This window comes from Lynx canadensis, chromosome B2 (assembly GCF_007474595.2).
Source record: "Lynx canadensis isolate LIC74 chromosome B2, mLynCan4.pri.v2, whole genome shotgun sequence".
Lineage (NCBI taxonomy): Eukaryota > Metazoa > Chordata > Mammalia > Carnivora > Felidae > Lynx > Lynx canadensis.
Window position 1 is genome coordinate 100,405,912 of NC_044307.1, and position 17,946 is coordinate 100,423,857.

The 17,946-nt window shown below is 36.8% G+C and overlaps 1 protein-coding gene across 3 annotated transcripts in view; it reads right to left on the reverse strand.

Moving 5' to 3' along the window:
* Nucleotides 1–17,946, reverse strand: part of CDK19 (cyclin dependent kinase 19) — a 149,234-nt gene that overhangs the window by 102,218 nt on the left and 29,070 nt on the right. For all 3 annotated transcript variants that reach the window (XM_030316158.1, XM_030316161.1, XM_030316160.1), the window contains exon 2: nt 16,176–16,251. In XM_030316158.1, the coding sequence (XP_030172018.1) occupies nt 16,176–16,251 (76 nt within the window). The remainder of the gene's footprint in view (nt 1–16,175; nt 16,252–17,946) is intronic.

Here is a 17,946-nt window from a genome sequence, read left to right on the forward strand (position 1 = left end):
CCTAGCTGATCAAGAGAGAAACAACGTGGTCAGCCTTGTCTTCTCTTGCATTCCCCATCACTAAATGTCTGCTTCCTCCAACTCCTTTAGTACACTCCAATACAAACCACTATCATCTTTCATTTTGGCTTCAGCAAAAGCTTCTTAACAAGTCTTCCTATGTCCATTCTTGCCCCTCTCCAGTGCACTGAGAAGGCAAGGATGGTTTTAAAATCGAACTTAATACTGTCTCTCTTAAAAACCTTCAATCGCTTCCTGATATTCCTAGGATAAGCCTTAGTAATTTACAAAGTCATTCGAGATGGCCCCCGCGTAACACTAACATTCCTACCTCCAACTCTTCCTCTCGACCCAACCATATTAGACTTCTTTTGTTCCTGTAATGCCTCAAACTCTGTAGCTTTTATTTTGTGTTTTTTAGACTACCAGTATTTTATTGAGGGATGATTTACTTACAGTAAAATGCATAACTCTTAAGTGATCGGCTTGAATTCTGACAAACATGTACAGCTATTTAACCATCAACCAGATCAAGACAGAATATTTCCATCACGCCATAAAGTTCCCATGAGCCCCTTTCCACTCAACCCTTCCCCCAACTCCAAGCAACCACAGTCCGATTTCTATCACAATAGATATTTCTATCATTCCTGAATTTCATAAAATGAGATCATACGCATATGTATTCTTTTGAGTCTGGTTTCTTTTATTCAACTTAACATTTCTGAGATTTATCCATGTTATTGTATCAGTTTTCTTTTTTCCAGTTGAGTGGTAATCTTCTCTATAGATATACTATAAACTGTTTATTCATTTTCCTATTGATGGACATTTGAGTTATTTTCTGATTGGGGCTATTATGAATAAAGCTGTTAGGAACATTCTTTACAAGTATTCTACACTCATAGGTGTTATTTTTCTTGGATATATACACCTACAAACGGAACTGCTGGCTCATACAATAGGTATATGTATAAATTCATCAGAATCTGCCAAATTTTTTACCAGAGTGGCTACACCATTTTATGCTTTCACCTGTACCAGCTACTCCAATATGGAGGATATCTCCCCAACAACAGTATAATCACTCTTCTGAATTTTAGCCATTCTTTCATTTTTTCATCAACATAATATATTTATAGTGTTCAAAAACAAAACAACATAGCAGAGACTATAATTAAACAGTCCTCTGATCCACCCCTCCCCTTCCCTATATTCAACTACTTTTAACTTTTTCTGGTTTGGGTTCCCTTGATTATTTCCTATTTCTAAGTATTTATTATCACCATATTGACTTACCAACTTTAAACATTATTGATTTTCTGATATTTTCAGATGGAACTACAGTTCACTTACCACCTCCCATCGCCATGTTCTCTCTCCACCTTCTTATGCTCAGGTGATCCATTTTAGTTCATCTACTGTTACTTAAAAAATTATCCTTAACACCAATTTTTTGTTTCAACTTTGGATACTACCTTCATTATTCATACATTACTGAAGGTGACCCTAGTTACTGCAGTGAATAAAATAAACCCCAAAATTTCAGTTGCTTAACACAACAGAAATTTGTATAATGCTGGTATACTAATTAATTAGACAGGCTTAAAAGAATTAAAACAGTATGCTTCTCCACAGTTGTTCATAAAAAAAACTAAGAGCATGCAAGCCCACTCTGTCTCACTTCTGGGCCTTCCTACATATTGTTTCCTCAGGCCAAATGCTCTTCCCCACTCCCTCCTTCTTCCTCTACCCAGCCAGCTCCTATGTGTCTTTCGAACGTATACTACCACAAGATCACTCTGGAGCCCTCCCAGAATCCCGAGAATGGGCTAGGCGGTCTTCTGACACTCTGTGTTTAACTGTCATAGCACTGACTACATAGCGCTGAAATCTGTGTTTTCTTATCCGTCTCCTCCAAAACTAAACTTTTTGAGGGAAAGGGAAGATTTCTCTTCATTACTGTTTCCTCAGTACTTACACAATGCCTCGATTCCAACAGATACTCAAGTATTTTGTGAAAAATCAAACTTATTTGGATAATTATTCATATAAATATTATTTCTATTATTTATCCACTAAATCACACATGTATAAGGGAAGGAGAATCAAAATGGATCCCACAGGGCGCCTCGGTGGCTCAGGTGGTTAAGCGTGGGACTCTTAATATTGGCTCAGGTGGTGATCTCACGGTCATGGGATCAAGCCCTGAGCCACAGAGAGCATGAAGCCTGCTTGGGATTCTCTCTCTCTGCCTCTCCCCCGTTTACGCTCTCTCTCACTCTCTCAAAATAAATAAATAAATATTAAAAAAAAAAAAAAGAATGGATCCCAAATTTTAGGTAATACAAACAGTCCACAAAATCTAATTTTATATTTCAAATAATAATTAGCCTAAGCAGAAAGTTTAAAATCTACTACCGGGAAAACATCAGAACAAACACCACAGCCTTCAACTGTTAATACTGTTAAAGTAACAAATGGAAATAAACTTGCATTTATTTAATAATTTATTAAGAGCCCACTTTGTTCCAAGCACTGTACTAGACAGATTCCAAAGATTCAAAAGGGAATATATCAGACACAATCCCTGACCTAAATATTATGAAGGCAGAGCAAATCTATACTAAAAATACCTTTAAAATGCTAACGTATGAACAACAACAAAACCCCGCAACAACGAAAATCTCAATTCCAAAAAGTCCAATGGCTGGCTAAATTTTTGTTTTCAAAAAAGCATTTCAAATTATTAATTAATAACTTAATTGAGCAATTGTTTATGTAATGAAGGACTTTCTCATGCTTCTGGGAAGTTTTTGAGTATGAACCTACATACCTTACATAACTGGGCAGATAGGAAGACAGTCCTAGATAAGAAGAAGAAAAACAGATAAAACAAGTACAAACAGTCTTTGTGGAATCGCAAACAGCTACAGTCATGGAACAGACCTGCTATTAGCAAATGGTAGAAAAAAAAGATGGAAAATACCTAAGAAGTAAGGCAGAAATACAAAGAGGAACAACAAATGGGAAAATCAATAGGAGAAAGAGAAGTGAAATGAAACAGCGAAGACGAGATAAAAATATTTAGCATACAAATAAGCTTCACACTTACATTCTGGATTCAAGGTAAGAATCTGGGGAACAGTTAGAATTTCTTTTCAGAATCTCCTACTGAATTGGGAAGCCCACAAGTTAAGCAATTTACAGATACCACCGTATACATTTAGCACAAAACAAAAAACAATGGTAATTCAAAGGTACCCGAAACCACATGTGTATCACACCTCAATTACATACACGGTCCACAATTAGGTATGCATCTCGGATCTGATTAGCATTTAGATATTATCATAAAAATGCCTGATTCTTAATAGACGTAAATATGTTATTTCATTATAAATTACTTTCTTCGCCTTTTTTTATAATAAAGGAATATAATCATTTTTTAAATTACACATGAAAATAGGTTATGTCATCTATGAATTTCAGTTCAGGGTAGTAAAGGGAACTATAGAATAATTCTTTTTTTTTTTTTTTAATTTTTTTTTTAACGTTTATTTATTTTTGAGACAGAGAGAGACAGAGCATGAACAGGGGAGGGGCAGAGAGAGGGAGACACAGAATCTGAAACAGGCTCCAGGCTCCGAGCTGTCAGCACGGAGCCCGACGTGGGGCTCGAACTCACAGACCGTGAGATCATGACCTGAGCCGAAGTCAGATGCTTAACCGACCGAGCCACCCAGGCACCCCAGAATAATTCTTATAAAGGGAAAATTAGGTCAGCTGGGATTGAGAAACACTGCTATAGTTACTGGACAACAAGGTATGTGTATCTTAACTTCACTAGACAAACTGTTTTCCCCAGTGTTGTAATAATTTATAATTTCACTAGCACTGTATTACAGTTCCAGTATTCCAAATCATTGCAAATACTGGATACTGTTACCAATCTGGTGGGCAAAAAAGTATATCTTATTGTGGTTTTAGTTCCTATTTCTCTGACAATATAATTGAGTATCCTTTTTATTTATTGGCCATTAATGTTTCACTTTTTTTTTTAAGTTCTCATTTAACTTTTTAGCCTCTTTTTCTATTGGATTAAAAATACCTAACTTTAAGAATTCTTTCTGAGGGGGAATAAATTAAAGTGAACACCATGCCAGCAATATCCAAAGAGCAAAACCACAAATAAAATTAGGCTTATTAATCAGATCATTTTAATAAAAGGTGGTATGCACACTTGTCAGAAAGGCAGACAATCTGGAAGGAAAAAAAGCTTCTATTTTTTTTAAATTAGAACTTAATTATAGAGGAAAAAAGTGATAAAACAGTTTATACTCAAACCTCAGTTGCTTACTACACTGCAAATAAGATTTTCAAATATCTTTTTCTTTTCTTGATATAATTTTGTAAAATTTCTTTTAATGTTTTTATTTATTTTTGAAGGAGAGAGAGACACAGCATAGCGGGGGAGGAGCAGAAAGAGAGGGAGACACAGAATTTGAAGCTCTAAGCTGTCAGCACAGAGCCCAACGCGGGCTGGAACCCACAAACTGTGAGATCACGACCTGAGCTGGAGTTGGATGCTTAACCGACTGAGCCACCCAGGTGCCCCTTTTCTTGATGTAATTTTAATAAAGAATACCTAGCACGTTCTTGGGCAAATTTTAATCCTCTGGCAATTATTTTGTTTCAAATGCTAATTTACTTTCAACTATCTGAATGCTATATTGTCTAACAATATCAGTAAAATCTGTAAACTGTAGAATTTCCAATTAATTAAAACAAATGTCTTCTAAGAAAAGTAGTCTATTCAGAGTTGCTCTTTGAGTATGCTCAAAAACTTGTAAAGCAACATTTATGTTCTATCAGTTTATCTCATTCCCATTACATGCTGCCCTTTATAATAAAATAGAATTATCTGCTTTTGAACAATAATCTCCATCCTTTCAAAATACAGTCTATTAACTCTAGCTTGTATCTGTTCAAGTTCTACTTTATCTTGACTGCAACATTCTGATTGTTTTTTTTTTTTTTTTTTTTTTGTCATTTAAGTCAAAGACCTATATTAAAAATGTGAACAGCTTATGTCACCAGAAAAAGAGATATAAAGCTAAAGGAACAGAATAATGTGAGACTATGTCATTATGATAATCCAGTGGTACTTGAAGTAACTAAACTCCTTTACCTAATTATGCTAACTTTTTTGCGGCTTTCCCCTGTTTCTGATGCCTATCACTTTAGATTACCCTGTTCACTAGCTCTCTCCACTGACTCAAGACAGCTACTGACTGGCCAGGGACCTCCATTCCTCATTTACCTGGTTACTACCTGAAACCCCACCAGCTGCCAGGTCCCCTGGACTGCCTTAGCTCCCTCATTATCCCCTCCCTCCTTTTTTCCTCCCAGGCAAAATCCTTGTTCCCAGTCCTCACTGCTTGGATAATACAATTTCTATTCTTGCCTCTGGCTGCTGTAAAACTCCACAACCTCTGACTAATCTTCTCCAATCCCTACTCTAGTTTCTAATGCCTCAGACCCCTGGCCAGTGACTTGGACCTGAAGAGCCTGTTTCCATTTAGAAAACTATGACAAGACACAGCCTGACGTGTAAGATTTTAATTATGAACATGTTTCTCCACCGAAACAATAAGTAGTTCTCGTACTGCAGTACTAGAGTACTATAACTCAGTTACCTATAGGCTAAACAGGTTTTGGTGTGGTAGGCTGGTAACCTGGGCATGATTTTTATCAGTGTTCCCTGAGGCAAAAGGCATTTCCAACAACCGGCTTAAAAATAAAGCCTTCCACCTTCCCCAAAATACCAGTTCTATATTCTCTCAACAAGCAACACTATGTTACAAAGAGTCGTAATCAGTTTCCGTTAATTGACTGAAATACTGGAAGGAATGGGGCGGGGGGAGGCAAAACCGTATCTGCTGCTATAAGTATACTGTAATATAATTCAGCATTCACAGACCACAATAAAGTAACTAAATTTTTAAGGGCATATTTACTGGCCCTCTACTTAATATTATTGATTTAAGCTAAGGCCACCAACAACTTCCTTTTCTATCACATTAACAAATTCAATTTTAGAAAAAGGAGGAAACCTAACCTTCACTGAAACTGATTATGAACCAAAAGGCTTACGTGCTTTAATTTATCTTTACTACAGTTCTGTGATACTAGGTACCATTAATCCCATTTTAGACATGAAGAAACTAAGGTCCACAGAAATCAGATACACTGACAGTTGGTTTATAGGATTAATAATTTTTATTAGGCCAAAAAAAGAAAAGAGAGATTGGATGTTTAATTCCAAATCCAAATAAATCAGAATAGTCTGAAGGATGAATTAGAAATAAAATTATAAATTAGACATATTTTAACCCAAAAGTTTGGGTGCATTGTGCACCACTAAAATGCATACAAGGGTCAGACTCTCTGCTCCCAAAGGCAACTCCTACCTCCTAAGAACTTTTAAGATTCTTGAACATATTTGGAAAGAAACACTTTGTCAAAATACTTTGTGCAATTTAGCTGATATTCCTGTAATAGGGTAGAGCTGAGAATGACCTAGAACATTAGCAAGAACCTCAGAGAATCTGAGAAACCCAGATAACCTGTGGACTGTTGTATGGCCCACTTCCTTGGAAACGTCAACCCTAGAAGCAAATCAAGATGTAAGCTGATTCCCTGTTAAAATAGCTTCATCTTTAAATCCCAAGTATACTTAAATGTAATTAATTAAAATGGTTTCATTTCTATAGCTATCTAGAAAATGGGTCCTTGTACTAAAAGCCACTTGCCCAAGATGTTCAAAAGTAATGGTGAAGTCTAGACAGGACTCCAAGTCTACCTGAATCCAAAGTTCGTATTCTCTCTCACTTTACAATCTGAAACCAAAGGCTTAGGTCTTAAAATACTGTGTTTTCCTATGTCGATCTCTTATTCTGAATCTAGAATTACCAAATTTATGTTAGATTTTATAATTTTGTATTTTCTACAGTAATACATTTTAAAACTCAAATGTATAGCCTCTCACAAATAATCCACCTTGGGAGCACCTGGGTGGCTCCATTGGTTAAGCATCTGACTTCGGCTCAGGTCATCATCTCATGGTTCATCTCATCTCACAGGTGGTGCAGAGCCAGCCTGGGGTTCTCTCTCTCCCTCTCTCAGCCCCTCCCTCACTCTCTCAAAATGGATAAACTTAGGGGCGCCTGGGTGGCGCAGTCGGTTGGGCGTCCGACTTCAGCCAGGTCACGATCTCGCGGTCTGTGAGTTCGAGCCCCGTGTCGGGCTCTGGGCTGATGGCTCGGAGCCTGGAGCCTGTTTCCGATTCTGTGTCTCCCTCTCTCTGCCCCTCGCCCGTTCATGCTCTGTCTCTCTCTGTCCCAAAAATAAATAAAAACGTTGAAAAAAATTAAAAAAAAAATGGATAAACTTAAAAAGTAATAGTAATGGGGTGCGTAGTTGTCTCACTCTTTTTTTTTTTTTAATTTTTTTTTTTTTTCAGTTTACTTATTTGAGAAAGAGTGCATGTGCGAGTGGGGAAGGGGCAGAGAGGGAGGGAGAGAATCCCAAGCAGGCTCTGCTCTGTCAGCGCAGAGCCCGACCCAGGGCTGGATCTCACCAACCGTGAGATCAAAACCTGGCCTGAAACCAAGAATCAGACACTCCACTGACTGAGCCACTCACCTGCCTCTAGATGATTATGACAGACGATCATGTTAAAAATCTACTGGGAAAAAAAAACAAAACAACTTTCTACCCTTAGTGGTTTTCACAAAAAAATTTTAATACTATACTTTGACTTTGTCTCCTTCATAGAAAGGGTCAAATACCTGAATTACACATCTATTTGCACAAATCTATATTTCTATCGAGCTGGACATATATTTAAGGAAAAAAAAATCTGTATTCTGTACAACATAAAAGCAACTGAGATGATATAATTAAAAAATCTTAATGAGAATAAGCAGCTATTTCTCGACTTTCAATATATGAAACTTAACTAAATAGTTTTAAGTTTAACAAAAAGAGCGGGCCTGGGTGGCTCAGTCATTTAAGTGTCCGACTTTGGCTCAGGTCATGATCTCACAATTTGTGGGTTTGAGGCTCACGCCTGGCTGCACGCTGGTGATGTGGAGGCTGCATTGAATTCTCTCTCTCCCTCTCTCTCTGCCCCTCCCTCACTTGTGCTTTCTTTCTCTCTCTCAAAAATAGATAAACCTGAAAACAAAAAAGTTGATGAAAAGAAATATTTTAGTAAGAATTGCAGCCTTACCCATAGACATGTTAAAGTTTTTCTCAAGGAATCCCCAGCAAACACACATTTTATCAATTCCAGTTCATAAAGTTAAGAAAGCAAAAGCTTGGGGCGCCTGGGTGGCTCAGTCGGTTAAGTGTCCGACTTCAGCTCAGGCCATGATCTCGTGGTCGTGAGTTCAAGCCCCGCGTCGGGCTCTGGGCTGATGGCTCGGAGCCTGGAGCCTGCTTCCGATTCTGTGTCTCCCTCTCTCTCTGCCCCTCCCCTCCCTCTGTCTCTCTCTGTCTCAAAAATAAATAAACGTTAAAAAAAAAATTTTAAGAAAGCAAAAGCTTATTCCTTGATGACAAGGGAGAGTTCCAGGCATTTCACTGAGGTTTACATAGTGCCCTGTTACATCACCAGCGTGGCAAGGGAGGTGAAGAAATGGTGGCAAGTCTTTTAACTGCCACTCCACCATGCCTGCTCTGTGCTAGGCAGGGGCAGTCCACCTGTTACCAGTCATCAGGAGAGCATCAATGCTGGGGTGCCAGTGGTCACATACGCTCTGGAAAAAACTGTACAGAAATGAATGAGGAAGTGGCAAACGAAAACCAGCAGTCAGGAAGACAGCAGTCTGACAGGAAGTCAGGTTTTCTCGAGTTCTCTTCCTGCCTCAGCCAATGCCCTCTGCCCTACTTCCCCTGACTAATTTTCCTTTAAGTCTGTCTTCACTTTCTTTCAGAACATCTCGATATTTTGAAGAGTACTCATGAGGGTTTTTTAGTTTTTACTTTACTTTTTAAAGACTGTATTTACTTTTAAAAATGTTTATTTATTTTGAGAGAGACAGAGTATGTGTATGCAAGTGGGAGAGGGGCAGGGAGAGAGGGAGAGAGAGAATCCCAAGCAGACTCTGTGCTGTCAGTGCTGAACTCAACGCAGGACTCAATCTCACGAACCATAAGATCATGATCTGAGCCAAAATCTCGTTGAAACCTTAACTGGCTGAGCCACCCAGGCACCTGAAGATTTTATTTTTAAGTAATCTCTATACCCAACATGGGGCTCGAACTCACAACCCCAAGATCAAGAGTCGCATTCTCTACTGACTGAGCCAGCCAGGTACTCCCTCGGGAGTTAGATTTTTAAATCTTTCTTACAGCCCACAGAACCTAGTATGATGAGTAAATGTTCTACCAATTTATTTTGATAGTTGAAATTTACCTTTGTATCACTCCAGATAAAATTACATGTTACATAAAATTAATGGAATCTCCACTCTTATGGGAAAAAAAAATCTTCTATATTTTTGCAAAGAAAAAAGTCTAGAAGACTATACACAAAATGTTAATAGTATGTCTAACTTAGCATAATAGATGCTTTCAACATGCTTTTCCCATACTGTCTGAGAATTTTATTTTCTTTCTTTTAAGTCTATTTATTCAAGTAATCTCTACTCCCAATGCAGGGCTCAAACATACGACCTGGAGATCAAGAGTTGCATGCTCCTTAGACTGAACCAGCCAGGCACCCCCTGTCTGAGAATTTTATAATGAACATATCTGAATTTCATAACCAGGATGCAAATTAATGAGATGTGAATTAATGGCATTCACCACATTTCTAATCCAGCAACCTTATGATTACATAAGACACAAAGGTAATAAACTTTACATTAGAACTTCCCTTTAATCTCAGGCTAAAAATGTTAATGTTCACATGTTCCTGATATGTCCATCACCCAGAATTACTCCCTGTGATGGCATATCATAAACTGGAAGCACTATACACAAGTACAAATAAGGTTCAAATGAAATTTAAATGTGATATGGCTGGGACGCCTGGGTGGCTCAGTCAGTTAAGCATCCGACTGCGGCTCAGGTCACAATCTCACAGTTCATGAGTTTGAGCCCCGCATCAGGCTCTGTGCTGACAGATCAGAGCCTGGAGCCTACTTCAAATTCTGTGTCTCCCTCTCTCTCTGTCCCTTCCCTGCTCACACTCTATCTCTCTCTCTCTCTCAAAAATATATAAACATTAAATAAATTTTTTTATGTGATATGGCATTCTTTATAAATGAGACTTGAAGTAATAACACATTTTAGTTCTTTTTAAAAATTTTTTTATGTTTATTTATTTCTGAGAGAGAGAGAGAGAGAGAGAGAGAGAGAGCATGAGCAGGGGAGGAGCAGAGAGAAAGGGAGACACAGAATCTGAGGCAGGCTCCAGGTTCTAAGCTGTCAGCACAGAGACTGATGCAGGACTTCAACCCACGAGCCCTGAGATCATGACCTGAGTTGGAGTCGGACACTTACCTGACCAAGTCACCCAGGCACCCAACACATTGTAGTTCTTAAACATCTTCCCATTCTGTACACATTCTTCCAAGTTCATTCCATGGCTGCAAGTTCTTTGACTTCTTTTCTCATCTTCCAACCCTGCTCTCTGAAATTCTATGGACAACAGTTCCACCATTTTGGAGCAATGAGTGAAATGTTCCTAATGTTCTCCACATGAAGAGCCTCTTGCCTATGTGAGACTATATGAACTAGAAAATACTAGGAGTTATATATATCATGGGATAGAGAAGAAAAAAAGTAGAAACAAGCTCTATCTACACTTTAATTTATGGTGTTGTCTACATTCTCCTCCATCTAGCCGTCCCTCTTCACCCCTTGACTCTCAACCAGCTTACCTTCTCTGTTCTACCAAGTCAAACAGAAAAATCCATTTCTGCCTTCTTACACTGGGCTGCTAATGAAGAGAACTGTACAATCCTGCAGACTGGTCCCATGACTCACCACCTACTTTAGATGGACTATAATGCTTCTATAATCTTATCTTTGATCAGCAAATTTTCACATATCCTTCATCAATTACCTCAAAGGCTCATCGCTTAACAGCACACCCACAAGAAAGAGGCACACAAAAATGTAACTACCTCATCATCCCCCTAGCAAACTGACATACGTTGACACTATCCTGTCTTCTTTCACTGGAGTTTCAGAAGACAAACTAGCTGTTCCATTTCCTATTCAAGGTCAAGACCTCCAGCTATGCTTGTGATCCACTGGGTTTTACAAATTCCTCATTTGCAGACCCTTTACCCACTAATAAACCCATATAGCTTTATTGGTTCTCCCCCCAAATTTTAAGCATAGCATTTATGAGCTTTTTTTGTACTACACACCCATGAAACCATCATGACAATCAATATGATGAAGACTTACATTCTCCAAAGACACCTCATACTCCTTTGTAATATTTCCTCGTTTCCTTTCCCATCCTCAGGCAATCACTGACCTACTATCTACCACGATAGATTACTTTGCATTTTCTGGAATTTTTTATAAATGGAAGTGGGTAGGAAAAATATAACTTGGGGAAAAAAAGACTGTTAGCTATGCCCATGTGCAGAGCTGTGGGCATGTCCAGGAAATAGCTAAAAAAGGCTCTAATTTCTCACCTCTTAAGGCTACACCAACACGATATGAAGGCTAGAGCAGAGTCTCAAATTAAACAGCAATAAGTCACCACTACATACCTATTAGAATGGTTAATATCCAGAACACGATGCTAGCAAGGATGGAGAGCAACAGGAATTTTCATTCATTGCTGGTGGGAATACAAAATGATAGAGCCACTTTGGATGATAGTTTTGTGGTTTCTTACAAAAGTACACAAACTCTTTCCATACAATCCAGCAATTGTGCTCTTGGGGGTTTACCCAAAAGAACTGAAAGTTATGTCTACAAAAAGCCTGCACACAATGTTTACAGCAGCTCTACTCATAATTGCCAAAACTCGGAAGCAACCAAGATGTACTTCAGTAGATGAATGGATATACAAACTATAGTACACCCAGACAATGGAATATTATTTAGTGCTAAAAAGAAATGAGCTACCAAGCCATGAAAAAGATGGAGGAATGTGAAATGTCCATTACCAAGTCCAAGAAGCCAATCTGAAAAGGCTACCATACTCTATGATTCCAACTATATGACATTGTGGAAAAGACAAAACCATGAAAATAGTAAAAGGATCAGTAGTTTCCAGGGGCCAGGGAGGGGATGGGGGTGGGGGGTATAGGATAAACGGCAGAGCATAAATGATTTTTAAGGCAGTGGAACTATTCTGTATGCTACAATAATGGAAGATACATATCATTAAATATTTGTTCAAACCCATAGAACATACCATACCAAGAGTGAACCCTAATGTAAACTATTAATTCTGGATATCAACATAGGTTCAACAATTATAACAAATCTACCACTCTGGTGGGGGATGTTGATAATGAGGTAGGCTATGCGTGTGTGGAATAGGGAATATATGGGAAATCTCTAGACTTTCTACTCAATTTTGCTGTAATCTTAAAACTGCTCCAAAAAATAAAGTCTGTTAAAAAGAAACATACGCAGGGTACCTGGGTGGCTCAGTCAGTTGAGTGTCTGACTCTTGGTTTGGGCTCAGGTCATAATCCTAGGGTCATGGGATTGAATCCCACATTGTACACTATGCAGAGCAGGGAGTCTGCTTGAGGCTCGCTCTCTCTCTCTCTCTCTCTCTCTCTCCCCCTCAGCCCCTCTCCCCAGTTCATGCTGTTCTCTCTCCCTCTCTAAAAGAAATTTAAAAAAAAGAAGAAGAAAGAAGCATATGGCAATTTTGGAGTTGAAAAGTACAATAACTAAAATAAAAATTTCAGCAGCATATTGGAGTTGGCAGAACAAAGAATAAGCAAACTTGAAGGTAAGCAATTTAAAGTATCTGTATGATAAATAGAAAAATATAATTGGGAAAAATAAACAGAGCCTCTGAAACCTATAGAACACCATCAAGCCTATAAACGTGTATATGATGGGAGTCTTAAGAAGAAAGGAGAGAAAGAAAGAGGCAGAAAGAACATCTGAAGAAATGATGGCTGAAAACTTCCAAAATTAGATGAAAAACAGTAATCTACACATTCAAGAACTCAACAAACTCCAAACAGAATCTACACTTACACACATACAATCAAACTGTCAAAAGACAAAAAGAGAATCTTGAAAGCAACAGGAAAAATAACTCCTCATGTACAAGAGATTCTCATAAAATTAACTAGTGACGTCTCATTAGAAACTATGGAGACCAGAAGGCAGTGGGTTAATATAGCCAAAGTGATGAGAAAAAGACTGTCAAACAAGAATTCTGTATCCAGCAAAACTATCCTGCAAAAATCAAAGGAGAACCAGGTGAGGAAGGAAAACAGAAGAAGCAATGACATTCCCAAATACAAAAATGAGAGACAATTCATCACTAGCAGATTTGTTTTATAAAAATATACTAAATGGAGACCTTCAGTTAAAATGAAAGGACTACAGACATTAATTCACCCACACAGAAAATAAAGAGCTCTGGTAAAGAGGAAAACATGGATTAAAAAAAAAAAAAGCACAAACATATTTTTGTTTGTAACTTTTTTTTCTTTTGTATGATTGAAAGACAACTACGTAAAGTAATAATTATACAACTGTGTTAGCAGGCTTATAATGTCCAAAGAAGGATGTATGCACTTAGCCACTACATAATAACATCCATGTTAAACTTGTGTCAAAATCACTATCACACTGGGGCTAGGTCACTTAGGTAGTGATAAAATACTATTCAATCTAGAAACTACATACTTTCTGAAGGTCTATTAAGCAAATTCTCAATAAAAATATGAAGACTGTGAGGGGTCATGCTTTTCCAGCTTCTGCACAGCAAAATAAACAATCAACAAAATGAAAAGGCAACGTACAGAATGGGAGAAAATATTCGCAAACCATACATCTAATAAAAAGTTAATGTCCAAAATATATCAGAAACTGCTACAACTCAATAGCAAAAAAGAAAGAAAAAATAGGCAGAGGAACTAAACAGACATTTTTCCAAAGACAAAATGCAAATGGCCAAGAGGTATATGAAAAGGTGCTCAATATTGTTAATCATCAAGGAAGTGAAAAGCAAAACCACAACTTAGATACCACTTCACACCTGTATAATGACTACCATCAAAAAGACAAGAGAGAACAACTGCTAGTGAGAATGCAGAGAAAAGGTAACCCATGGAGTCCTCATCATAGAGAAGTCTCTGTTTCAAAAAGAACATCTACAACTGGGTTTTCACTTCCTAATAATTAATATCTTACATATCAGGTTCTTTTTCCCCCAATGAACTCAGAAGAAGTGAACTCATGTTATACTCAATTATGGTACAATAAAATAGCAAAATTGCACACCATATTCATATTGGTTGAGATAATAATGTTTAGGATTTTAGAAAATTAAAAATCACTTACCAAATGCTTATTCTGATAGGCCATTACAAATACCACTTAATAGCTAATAGAAAACTGCCAACTTGGAATTTTTGAAACAATATACTCTAAAGCAAACTCAGGATCATGGACTGCCAGTAGAATTTTTTTTATTGTTTATTCATTTATTTATTCAGCAAACATTTATGGACCACCTGCTATATGCCAAGCACTACGGTAGGAACTGAGGATGAAAAGACAGAGTCCCTGCCCCTTAAAGTGTGCACAGTCTAGTGAGAAGTTCCCATTCTGAAAGCAAAGAGTTTATGACTAGAAGAGACTTTAGAATTCCCTTATTTCAGGGGCGCCTGGGTGGCGCAGTCGGTTAAGCGTCCGACTTCAGCCAGGTCACGATCTCGCGGTCCGTGAGTTCGAGCCCCGCGTCGGGCTCTGGGCTGATGGCTCAGAGCCTGGAGCCTGTTTCCGATTCTGTGTCTCCCTCTCTCTGCCCCTCCCCCGTTCATGCTCTGTCTCTCTCTGTCCCAAAAATAAATAAACGTTGAAAAAAAAAATTAAAAAAAAAAAAAAAAGAATTCCCTTATTTCACAAATAAGGAAACTGGCACTCATGGCTAATTAGCCATTCAGGCCAACAGACACTTAGGTCTACAGATTTCCTGCCTCATGCGTTCTTTGCACTACACTTTTCTTTGACCAAGAGTGATGATGGAGTACATCCATTTGCGTGATAAGAAACATGCAACTGTGGGCAGCATATGCAAGTTACCAAATTAGAAACAGAAATACCTAATGGATATAGACAATATAAATATTTAACAATTTAGAGACAAAAATCCCTAATAGATGCGTTATCATGATAAAGCCCCAATAAGAAACTGAAGAACTAAAATAAGAAAGAACTAAAATAAGATAATAGTAAGCCTTCTAAGTCATAATTATGGTTTTCCCTCTGTTTACTGATCTGTTAAATGGGCATATTAAAAGTACTTATTTCATATGATTGTTGTGAAAATTAAATTAATTAATACTTGAACGCACTTAGTAAGCCTGGTACCTATTGAATACTTAGTAAATGTTAGGTATTCTTATGGACAATCATTTCTTAAACGCACAAGTATGTCATATGAAGACAAAAAAAAAAAAAAGAAATGATCTTTCTTTAAGAAATTATCCTATTATTATGATAGTCTTATTTTTCTAGCAACTAGTAAAACCTAGTACTAAAACATGTATTTCAGAAAAAATATTTTATATGCACAATATCTAATAACATCACTCCTTTCTCTATAAACATATATATATATCAGTCCTAAAATTATAAGGAAAATGGACATTAATTAAATTATTAATTTAAATTATTAATTATATTCATTCATAATTTAAATTAATGAAATCATCATTTCGTTCAGTATTCCCAATATTATAAATCCTAAATATCATTAAGAGAATGTTTAAAGATAACTTTCAAGTAATTAAAAACTTTATGCAACTTTTCTCATATAAAACATCATTAAGCTAATTGACATCTTTGAAATAACTATGCATGGAATACATCAATGAAATCACTCATCATCCAATATCCATAACAAAATAAATAACATATTGATATCCACTTACTGCAATCTCTCTACAAGCCGACATGGATATTCCTGTGCCTTCAATTTGCTTCAATGCATATTCCTTTTCATCTTTTCTGCATATGAACAAAAAAATATTATTTTTTCTAAACATTATTTTTGGACTCAAAATTATAACTACACAAACAATAAAAATGCACTAGTCTCTCAGTGATATGTAAACACTCTCACTATGCATGCACTGCTTACTGCTTCTGATAATATTTCAACTACAGAAATACGAAATACCAAAAAAAAAAAAAAAAAATTCATGTCACAATGAAAACACTAGACAGAGCCAAAATACAAAATTCAAAATTGAAACAGGATACTAAACACAGCACTAGTTTCAAAAAGTAAACAAGCATAAATATAAACTCAAGCATATTGCAAGATAATTCTACTGCTGTCTTAATTATCTGGAATCTATGAAAGCATTCTGTTATAAACATTAACTGCAAAAATAAATGATAGATGCAAACTTCTATATTTGTTTAAAGTAACTTTATAGTATAAGATCTATTTAATAGGAAGGAAGAGCTATAGCCATTTGGACACCCTAGTTCTAACCTAGGATAGGGGGCGTTCAAAAGCCATAAGACCTCAACCAAAAGCTTTGGAAAGACTTTAAAACTCTAGCCACCAACATCTCATTCTCAAGAACTCCAGGAAATCCTAGTAGTTACAGCGAATTTTCCAAATAATGTAGGTAGGTTTAGGAATTCTGGGAAATGCCAGTAGTTACCAGGGTGCTCAACCAAGGGAAGACAGCAGTTCAATAATAATAATAATAATAATAATAATAATAATAATAATAATAATAATGGTGATACCCTCCACGAAAAAACAGTATCACATGAGCGGCCAGAGCAACACAATATCCATGGGGTATTGACATCAGAACCGGCCACAGCGAAATGTCAAAAATGTGGTTCATATTGTGGGTTGTTCTAATAAAAGTATTGTCCGTGCCCTCTGAGTTTTGTCTTTGATTATACTGGAGCCTCAACAAGCTTTATCATGTCATGATGGTTCTCTCAAATGATAGCACCTAAACGGTGCCACCTTGGTCCTATGTACCTATTCCTTATTTTCCCCATTCTGTGTTTACTAGCAGATGAAGCAGTTTAAGAGGTTTTTGACAATATGCATTTTAAAACATCATTTTACGTGCCTTTTAAAGGTTTTCACAATCATCTATGTTTTGGGCAAATAAGTGAATTATAGTTACTTCCTCCCATAATCCGTTTGAAAATTACATCCATTTTTCTTCCACTATATGGCATTCAGGAAATAATTAAGCCTCATTTTAACAAACAGAAAACACACCAGATACATCAACAGAATAGACTGTTATGCAATTATTAAAACGATAATCATGACTGTCATCAGAAACATGGAAAATGTTTACTATGTATTAGTGAGAAAACATATATTTTACCATATAAAAATATACATATATATAGACATATGCTGAAAATGATATAAAAAATGAAAATCAGTTGTGTTGAATGCAGGAACTTAAGCTAATTAACTTTCGTGCTAATGTTATATTGTCTTTTAAATCAGAATTAGAGGGAAAAAGAAAAAAGCCAAAATAATTTGACCCTCTGAAAACAGTCCCCTATTAAAACAGTCTTTAGTATTTTCAAAGTAATATCTTAGTCATGTTTTAAAAAGCAAAGTCAAAACTAGGGAAAGTTTAAGTGATCATTTTATCCTTTTTCTCTATCCTGTTTCCTCCAAACATAAAGCTAGACTTTTTTCAGACC